The 10,433-nt window shown below is 45.0% G+C and overlaps 1 protein-coding gene across 1 annotated transcript; it reads left to right on the plus strand.

The window, feature by feature from the left end:
- The first annotated feature begins 845 nt into the window (after positions 1-845).
- Positions 846-7,777, plus strand: LOC112229885 (metalloproteinase inhibitor 2). The gene is made up of 5 exons (XM_024396014.2): positions 846-1,275; positions 4,073-4,173; positions 4,287-4,395; positions 4,986-5,110; positions 5,212-7,777. Exons 1-5 carry the CDS (start codon positions 1,146-1,148, stop codon positions 5,407-5,409), a joined length of 663 nt encoding a protein of 220 aa, XP_024251782.1. The 5' UTR covers positions 846-1,145; the 3' UTR covers positions 5,410-7,777.
- The last annotated feature ends 2,656 nt before the right edge of the window (positions 7,778-10,433 follow it).

Here is a 10,433-nt window from a genome sequence, read left to right on the forward strand (position 1 = left end):
CTCCTTGAGAAGGTACTCAGATCCAGGCTCAATGAGGAAGTTATTTTACACTGGCCCAGGTTGAAAAGGCCCATCATGTCATAGGGCAAAAGTGATGGAGGAGCGCCCTTCTCAAATCAAACAGTTATTTGTGCCATTCTGTCAACAAGGCAGCATATTGCATTGTCCAGAAACATACATCTCTTTTCCACAAAATAAATGTTTGAGTTTTCTCACTAGTTTTCATTGGGAAGGCAGATAATGTGTGTATATATATATATATATATATATTAATAAACGTTTTTTTATTTATTTTTTAAGCACTATACAAGTAAATGTGTATTATTATTATTATTATACAGTATCTGTAACCCAATTATGCCTAGTAGGTTAGGTCTACTGTCTAGCCTAGCTCTACTATGTTATATTTGTAAAACATTTTCGTCATATCTATCTGTCTGTCTGTCTGTCTGTCTGTCTGTCTGTCTGTCTGTCTGTCTGTCTGTCTGTCTGTCTGTCTGTCTGTCTGTCTACGCTATCACTTTTGCATAGGAAAACACTGAATCCTACTAATTACTACATGTGCTTAATTACATCACTTTTGTTTTGAGCTGACTTCGCAGGTTCCAAATCGAATGCAATCAACTTTCTGTCGTTGCAAAACACGCTTACACGGGCGCCCGGGCGAGATTAATCGAACCCCCTCAATGTGGAGAAAAAACTACGTCCATAGGCGTGGCGTAGCGTTCGGCTGGAGCAAGGAGTTTGGGCGGGTGGGCAGGCAAAGAGAATATGAAAACTTTTAACCCAGTGCTCGAGCGCTTACCGCTGGACGAATCGTCACCGGGGGGGAGGAGTCCATCCTGCAGCAGCCTTAAAAGCCGCATAATCACGGAGAAATGAAAACACACCCAAAAGATAGAAACGCGCAACGACTCAAAGTGAAGGTCACACACTTGTTTTTTTCCCTGCGAGGGACAACTAGCGGACTGGGGCTTTTCTTCCGTTATTTGGTCTTGGTTAACGGTCATTGTAGCTGTTGACACATAGCCTACCCACACAGACACACACCTACAGCCCACTCGACGAATTTCACTCTCTATACGGGCATTTCCCCCCCCCCGCATTTCAAAGGACGGTAAACAACCGAGACACAGCTGGAGAAAATGCCGTTATCAATTAACGGCGTACTCTGCACTCTGACGGTGCTGATTCTGTGGCAGGCGGAGGAGCTCGTTGAAGCCTGCAGCTGTGCCCCGGTGCACCCACAACAGGCGTTCTGTAACGCGGACGTAGGTGAGTATAGACCGGGAACGGCTACGCCCTCACGTGCACCTTGTTGTTTCTCTACTACAGCCTCTGTCAAGAGGTCTGGTCCTTCATGGCAGGTAGTAGTGTGCTTGACAGCTCTGTCGCGACACTGGTGGCAGCGGTGGGATAAGTCAGTTGGTCGCTTATGCATTCTCTCAGGCTTAGGCCTATACGTATGATGGACGTGTCAGTTTGTACGTTCACATTGTAGTTTGTTCGTTCATACTACAATTTGTTCACGTAGGTGATATGGTGCCATTTGGGACGCAAACAAAGTGTTCTTTACTTATACATTTGCACACTGGCTGTTTCCTGTTTCACGATACAACAGGAAATGTGTAACTGAGGTGGTTGGTTCGCATGATGATTATTAACTTTGCCTGAGATCTGAAGGCTTGTCTCCACCTGACTATGCTGCAGCCATGTACAGTAAAATAGAGGACACACACACAGTCCCCTATGAGTTTACAGTGCTTTGGGATCTGCTGTGGGGCTAGGAGTACAGTCTGACTTGTGGACGTGGCACAGCAAATAGAAAATGAAGGAGAGGAAGCCATAAAGAGGGGGAGAGAGCAGGGGAAACTAGGATGGAATAAGCAAGGTAGTATATCTGCTCGAATCCCTCTGTGAACAAGTCTGTCACACCAGTTTCTCTCTCCTCTCCTTCCTCGTTCTCTCTCTTCCTCTGAGGGGTGTAGCTGTGAGGAATGACAGGAATGTTTCTGGGGTTTTCCTGCTCTGCACCGACCTAATGTAGCAGGATAGTAACACAGACACACACATCACTTCAAAGAGACTCAGGTGCAACACACGAGACTGCACCGACGTACAGTACACACCACTGTGATGTATAGCCTTCTCTCAGTCACATACGAATGCGTCCATCTGGCAGCGTATGACATCTGGCTGTCAGTTCTGGGTACTCAAAAGGAAAAAGCTATGAAAGTTAAGGACCTCTCTCAAATATACATGGTATCCATGAGAATAGGGACACACACACCGAGTTGACTTACAGGGTGGGATCCTCTGACTTTGTCAACAGTATTCACTCCTCAGAAGTCATCCGCTTCCTGGTCACTCTAACTAGTGACTATGCATACCTACAAGTATCTCTTGGTGTCGCAGTCCCACTAAGTTTAGGGCTCCCGAATGGCGCAATGGTCTAAGGCACTACAGACCCTGGTTTGATTCCAGGCTGTATCACAACCGGCGGTGATTGGGAGTCCCATAGGGCGGTGCACAATTGGAAGGCAGGCCAATCTTCATGTAAATGCACATCTCGGCGATGGCGACGATACCAATAATTGCTTCTATTACACTAGATGTATGTCCTTGATCCAATTATTTTAAAATACCACACCGGATATAAGGATAATTTATAGTAGCTAATGGCAGCCTGCAGTACCCAGTCGGTCTTCAACTTGAGATGCTTAATGAGCAACACTGAGCTAGGCTGCAATGTCACTTCCTGGAGTAGTTCAAATTGCTCATGTTATGTCTACATAAATATCCCAAATGAGACATCTTAACTGACTTCCTGGGCTTCAAAGGCACTATTGAGTCTTCACATAGGAAGGAATGGAGTCACATGATCGCTGGCTTTGTCCATTCATTTAGTGTGGTGGATAATGAAGTGGAGGGTTAGAAGGAACTCAGGATGTGGTAGGTGTTCATATGGGGGTTTTCATGGAAAAATGTGTAGATCTGGTGATATGCATGTATAAGTTTTCTGCATAGCTATGGTTGGCTTGAGGTGTGAACCTCCCTGTCCCCCTAAGAGATTCTGCTCTCAACATAGATGATCATATGACCTAGTTAAGAAGTAGCAGGGGGGAATGGAGCCTATTTAGGAAAACATGATTCTGGAAAAGCCATTAAACAGGCAGCAGTCCCAAATCACTGTTTCCCTGAGCTGAGCGTGCTGTCTACCCTGTTCTATTCCCAGTGTCCTTAGTGCTCATTAGTTTCTGGGTCTGAATGAGGTCAGGAAGCAAGAGGGAAGAACTCCACAGAATGCAGGAGACAGGGCCAGCCAGGTTCTTATGCTGGTGCTCTGTGTGTTTGCATCACCCACCGTGAGCTCCCTCTATGAACTTGGGATATGGTTACATGTGCAGAAAAGCATGCGACCTGGACCAGGGGAGAGATGAGGGAGTCGGACGTTAACTCTGCAGTCAACCCCTCCCATGTCTGCTTCTGTTTCACGCCAGAAAGGGAACCCGAGGGGACAGGACCCTGTGGAGTGTGTGTACATTGTATTTTTTTTCTTCCGTGATTTTTTTTTTTTACGTTCTTTTTGTCTTGCTCATATTTTCCCTGCCCATGGCTAAAGCATGATGTCGTTTGTGAGGCTTTTAAAACACAGGAACTACAGCTTATACTTTATCATACTAGGTCTGTCCTCTATCCTTCAGTGTCACTACATTGGTCTCTCTGTCTCTCGAAAATCTGCCTAAATCACAGCCTTGTGGTCTCACTGACCGAAACATCTCTCCCTATCCATATGTGCTAACAAATCGTGATGTGATCTGGGACATGAACATCTGGAATGTTACTGGCAGCCTGTTCACATCCTGAAACGGTCAAAACAACAAAGGCTGTTTTGACTCCGTGTATTGTGGGTTGTTGGTTTATTACTGTGCTGTAGGAACGCCAGGCTGTTCAGGCTGACTGAGCACCATCTGCAGGTGGTTAACTAGATGTGGTGGGAGAAGGAATTCAAACAGAAGCTTTGTTTTTGGGACTTGTGTGTGTTATGTCCTCTGATCCTGTCTCCCTGCAGTGATTCGAGCGAAGGTGGTGGGGGAGAAGGAGATAGATACTGGGAATGATATCTATGGTAACCCCATCACCAGGATGCAGTATGACATCAAACAGATCAAGGTGAGACTACATCCACGACCTCTAACCCCCTCTGACCTCTTAACACGTCACCTGTGGTTGTGTATGATATGAGACCTGTGTTCATCTAACCCTGACCTGTTGTTGAGTTGTAGATGTATAAGGGTCCTGACCAGGACATTGAGGAGGTCTTCACTGCTCCGGTCTCCGCTGTGTGTGGCGTTACCTTCGATACCAGTGGCAAGAAGGAGTACCTGATCTCAGGTGAGGATAGTCTGTTGGATCTTACCACACACTGATGGCATAGTTAAATCTCCCTCCGCTCTGTGCTAAAAGTAGCCTGATCCCAGAGCCGTTTGTGCTGCCTTGCCAACTCCTTATAACACTATTAACTGTAAGAGTAGGCAAGACTGCACAAACAGATCTGGGATCAGGCTGTGTCAGAAGGTGCCGAGTGAGCACAACTGGAGCAGACATGGGCTAGATGTAAAGCGAGACACAGAGGGACATTAGATCATGCGTGCTCTGGTTTCCCTACTTGTTCTTTCACACACACAGCCTAATTACAGGGAACACCAGGCCAGGGACTGCTGAGGCTAGTGTTTCCTCCTTTAGAATTCCCAATGTACCTCGTCATGGTGATAACCATTTTCTGTAAGACTAGCCTTTCAATGACTCACCCCTCTCCTCATTCTACTCCTCACATCCTCTCCCTTTTCTAACTGCTGTCTGTCCCCATCTAAGGAAGGGGGAGGAAGAGAAAAGCATGTCTGATTTCGTGCTTCAGAACCACATTTCTTTTGCTGTTTTTTTTTCAAGAGGATCTCTTCCCTGCCTTATCTTTTCTTCTGCAGGCAAGGTGGAGGCAGGTGGGAAGATGCATGTGACCCTGTGTGACTACATCACTCCCTGGGAGTCCATGAGCTCCACTCAGAAGAAGAGTCTGACTCAGCGCTATCAGATGGGCTGTGACTGCAAGGTATGGAGGGGGTGGGGAGCAGGATGGGGATTTGGAGGAGGTAGATTGGTAGAGAAACGTCTCCTGTGACTTTTCTTAACCTGGTGTGTGTCTGTGTGTAGATTGTGTGCTGCCCCTCCCTGCCCTGTGCCATCTCCGCTCCAGAGGAGTGTCTGTGGACAGACCTGATGATGGAGAAGCAGGTGTACGGTCGCCAAGCCAACCACTATGCCTGCGTTAAGAGGGCCGACGGCTCCTGTTCCTGGTACCGCGGTAATGCTCCACCCAAGAAGGAGTTCCTGGACATCGAGGACCCCTAGTCACTTCCTTCCAGCTGCCCACTGCAAAGCCTGATTTTGTTTTTTGTTTTTTTTAATTTTTAAAGAAAAATACATCTAAACAATTTGGTGAAATATTAGGAGAAAATAAGTTGTGTGAAAGGGCAAGATTAATATGATACACATAAAATATAACGAGGCAAAGCTGATTGATTTGAGTGAGATCGGTGAAATTGTTTACTGGTTCAAAAACAACTCCTAGCTACTATCCCCTTCTGTCTGCAGATCTAAAGGGACCTGATGTATTCATAGTATGGTGATGGCTTTCACAGGAGGTTGGTGACACCATAATTGGGGAGGACTGGCTCGTTGTAATGGCGGGAACGGAATAAATGATACCATTCCATTGACTCCATTCCAGACATGAGCTGTCCTCCCCTCTGCATCCTCCTGGGTAATCGATCCACATAGCTCTCTGAATGTTCATTTTGTCAAATTGCTTACACATACTTGGTTCCTTCAGGTCATCAAACAGAAGGTTTAGAGGCTAGGGGAAGGAGCCAGACTGGCTCAGGGTGTTTGTAGCGATTTAGGGTCATAAGACTGACTTGTCGAGTGATTTGTCACATCCCCCTGAGGCTGGCGTCAGGAGGACTGATTCTTTAAACTATGGGTGTCTCAAATGGCACCCTATTCCCTATAGAGTGCACTACTTTTTTTTGACCAGCGCCCAGGTAGTGCACTCTCTAGGGAATAGGGTGCCATTTTGGACAGAGCCCTGAAAGAGAGGTGCACTTGATTTAATTCCTTTTGTGCACCTCCTGGGCAGAGAACTTACCTCTTGACCTACTGTATGGAATGGCTGCCCCCACCTGTTGGGTTGGTGTCTAAATCAAGTGTAACTCTTTGCCCCTAAACTCCTACCTCTCAAACTACCCAGGTACGAACAACCCCATATCTATTCAATGATGGCTAGACAATGTTTCATTTGGTTTGATTCAAGTCCTATTCCGAGTTGCCTTTTTTTTCCTTTTTCTTTTCTCTAGTTAAATGCTATTTGATGTTGCTTCTCATGCCCATGTTATCACCAATCAGATTGACAGATCTGCGATTAACATTTTAAAACCTTCTAGAATGTGTGTCTCACCAGCGCAGTCTATGTGAGATGATGGTATCACATTTTACCCCTGCCATTCCCCACTCTCCATAACCCTCACCCCTATGCCGCCCTCCCCTCGACAGTCCTTCTAGACTCAACACCCCCATCTGTCTCCACCCACTACTCCTTCTCTCCCTTGATGGCTATACAGCAGTGGAGGCTGGTGGTAGGCGCTATAGGCTCATTGTAATGGCTGGACTGGAATTAATGGAACGGAGTTAATGTGGCTTCCACATGTTTGACTCCATTCCAGTCGTTACAATAAGCCTTTTCTCCTACAGCTGCTCCCACCAGCCTCCACAGCTGTATGGTACCTATGCCTCATTGGAGGCTGTGGGAGGAGATACGCATGTACTTTTGTGTTTTTATAATTATTTCTGTCATTAGAACTCAATTTTATACTTTTTGAAGAGGAATTCCAGTAGAGGTAGATCCGTGTGATTCTCTGTAAGTGTTCTTAATATAGTACCCCAGACAGGAAGATGTGTAATCCCAAATGGCACCCTATTCCATTATAGTGCACTATATGGGTCTTGGTCAAAAGTAGCACACTACATAGGAAATAGGGTGCCTTACAGGACACAACCAGACAGTCGCATTCCAGGCAGTCTTAACTGCAGTCCGTTGCGGTGTGTAAATGTTCAGATCTTACATTGCGGCAGGTAGCCTAGTGGTTAGAGCGTTGGACTAGTAACCGAAGGGTTGCAAGATCAAATCCCCAATGCCTGGAGAAGTGTTTAACTTCTCAGGAAACCACGTCAATAGGCTTTAGTGTCTTAGATGGACACCAACTCCTAATGTCTCAAAATAATGCTATATATTAATTTGGATTTAAAGTATCAGAAGCATAATTTAAGAGTGGGCTGTTTTCCATTTTGTTTTCTCCCTATCGAGTCTCTTTAAAAAAAGAATAATGAAGTGGTGAATGTCTTTCGCTGGGAGCACGTGAGAGAATTTCACTCCTAGCCACCTACTTGCAAGGAAGGCACTTGCATAGATCTAAAGAAGCTTGGCTAGATATAAACAGACTTGTCTTTTAGACTTATCTTTTCAATGCCTTGGTAATACCATATTTCTTCTACCTTATCCAATGCTTTCTGATGTACACATCGTATGGGGGGTTGTGTGGGAGATAAAGGGGTCTAGTTTGAGTACATCCAGACTATGCATGTTTAATCCTTTGTGGACGTTCAGTTGCTGGACAAAAATATACGACAGTATTCTCAAATAAAACCAAACCTTTTGAAATAACTTTCTGTGTGTCTGTGCTGCTGGTAGTACCAATCCTTGATTTAAAAGTGTTGCACCAGTGGAGGCTGCTGAAGGGAGGATGGCTCATAATGTCTGGAAAGGAGTGAATGGCATCTGATGCCATTACCACAAGCCTGTCCTCCCTAATTAAGTTGCCACCAACCTCCTGTGGTTACCTGACTGAAGGGTGCTGACTAAATAGAGAACAGCCTGCTTCCCAAATTGCACAGTGTACTTGAAGTACTTTGCCTGTTGAATGAACTTTCAAGTACAGGGAGTGAAATTTGGACTGGAGTATGCTTGATGTTGAGCATAAAGGATACCACAATTTAGCTCTTAAAATGGTTTTTGGGCTGACTGTTGACCACAGCAGGGATAACAATGTGGCGTTCTGAAGATTATTGCTTATTGGCAATACATCACAATGAAAATGCTAACATCGATTACAACCTATTAAAGACATTTCCTGTGCAGGAAATTGACTCAATAGCTACAGTCTGGAAATGTTGAAAGTGATCAGTGTTTTATCTGACAAAATAATATGGAAATGTTAGCCAATGCATGGAAAGGCTAGAGCTGCTCATTGGTCTCACTGGCCCAGAGGGGTATACTACAAAGAAGGTTCAAAGATTTAACCTGCTAACATGCCTAAATATTCTGAAATACACAGGTTGGTGGCACCTTAATTGGGGAGGATGGGCTTAAGGTAATGTGGAATAAGTTTCCATGTGTTGGATGCCCTTCCATTTACTCCTTTTCAGATATTAAGAGGAGTTTGAGACATTATGGGGTGGAATTGGTTAGAGCATTGGGCCAGTAACCGACAGGTTGCTAGATCGAATCCCTGGGCTGACAAGGTACACATCTGTTCTGCCTCTTAACAAGGGAGTTTAACCCACTGTTCCTAGGCTGTCATTGTAAATTTGTTCATCACTTACTTGCCTGGTTAATGTGAGGCAGCCTCCACTGCTGAAATAACTTGGTTTATTTGAAAGATAAGGCAGACCATGCCCATTTAAAGCTGAACTCAACCATAAACACCTACATTTAGCTTTGTTTATGAACCAGAAAATGTTTATTTCAGCTTGTTTAACAAAGTTATCTGGCTAACTCATTGAACCTACCGTGTCGTATCCCCCTCAGGTCCTAGCCTGGTTCAAATACTACCTCAAAGTTATTTTTGTTCAGGACACCTTTATTACAACCACCAAATGCATATACATCAGTTGTACAACTTGAGCAGGCTATATAGGGCTCTGGTCAATAGCAGAACACTATAGTGTTCAACTCAGCCTGAGGTCCAGAGCCTGCTGGTTTTCTGTTCTACCTGATAAATTGCACACCTGGTGTCCCAGGTCTAAATCAAAACCTAATTAGAGGGAAACAATACATTTAAAAAAGGGTCACAGGCTTCAAGGTCCAGAGTTGAGTTGGGCATTACTACACTCCCTGGTTTGAATCCAGGCTGTGTCACATCTGGCTGTGATTGGGAGTCCCATAGGGCGGTGCACATTAGGCCTGGGGAAGGCTGTCATTGTAAATAAGAATGTGTTCTTAACTGACTTGCCTAGTTAAATTCCTTTTTAATATAGGGAATATGGCTGCATCTGGGAAACGGACATTTCAGTTTCTGTTGCTCTCTGTCAAGAAAACATTGTCCCCTGGTGGTACATTTGTATTACCACAACTTCTACATCTGTAAGGATGTAACCTAACATAGCAGGCGTAAAAGAAACGCCTTAAACTAAGGGCTGCGTCCAAAAACCACCTGGGAATTCGGACTTCTGAATTCTTTAGGAGAAAAAAAATTAGCTCCAACTGACAAATAATTTTTGAACTGTCATCCAACTCGGAATTCAAGATCGTAAACTCCGGCATCTTTCTACAGCTCCGACTTCCCGACCTGAAGATCACTGAAGTCATGATTTGACCTAGTTTCCCCCCCCCCAGTTCCCAGTTGTTTCGAAAGCGCCAGTGATCCCTGACTTATGGTGCTTTAGAGACAACTGGGAACTCGGAAATAACCGTGGTCAAATCATGACGTCGGTGACCTTCGGCTCGGAGCTGTGGAAAGATGCAAGCGTTTCCAACTTGGAATTCCGAGCAGGACGGACGTTCAAATGCATTTTTCCCAGTCGGAGCTCGTTTGTCTCCGAGTTCCCAGTTGTCTTGAACATACTGAAGTCGGAGATTTACGAGTTCCCAGTTGTTTTGAACAAGGCAATACTGATCTTGATGAGAGAAGAAAAATGACGGGAGGTTCTCTTCTCCACTGCAACCAATACAGTAAATGTTACGGAGTTAAGTTGAGTGTTGCCTTGTTAACGTCCAAAAACGGAAGTCGCGTTACAAGCTCTTTCCATTTCCCCTGAAAACTGGAACATCCAGTTGTTGAGGACTTGGCAGAGGCTAATTCCATTAGAGAAGAATCACAGTGTATAATACCCATGTATATCCCAGTCTATCAGTTCTTGACTGACTGCAGTACAGAGAGGGTGGAACTAGAATCCTGAAACAAAATGCACCAAGACATAGAAACCTGGTGGTATCAATGACTTCTTCACCACTCAGCCAAACGTACATTGGCTAGGCTCGCTTCACTTCAGCGTATGTGAACACAAGCATTCTAGAACACTAAACTGTGGAACCATAGACT

The sequence above is a fragment of the Oncorhynchus tshawytscha genome, linkage group LG25 (assembly GCF_018296145.1).
Source record: "Oncorhynchus tshawytscha isolate Ot180627B linkage group LG25, Otsh_v2.0, whole genome shotgun sequence".
Taxonomy (NCBI): Eukaryota; Metazoa; Chordata; class Actinopteri; order Salmoniformes; family Salmonidae; genus Oncorhynchus; species Oncorhynchus tshawytscha.

What these genes read in the sequence shown, in the direction of transcription:
- LOC112229885 (XM_024396014.2), top strand. Translation starts at nt 1,146, where the DNA reads ATGCCGTTATCAATTAACGGCGTACTCTGCACTCTGACGGTGCTGATT. An exon ending in ATGACATCAAACAGATCAAG is followed by an intron (nt 4,174 to 4,286) that starts GTGAGACTACAT and finishes GTTGAGTTGTAG; the next exon opens with ATGTATAAGGGTCCTGACCA. An exon ending in AGATGGGCTGTGACTGCAAG is followed by an intron (nt 5,111 to 5,211) that starts GTATGGAGGGGG and finishes GTCTGTGTGTAG; the next exon opens with ATTGTGTGCTGCCCCTCCCT.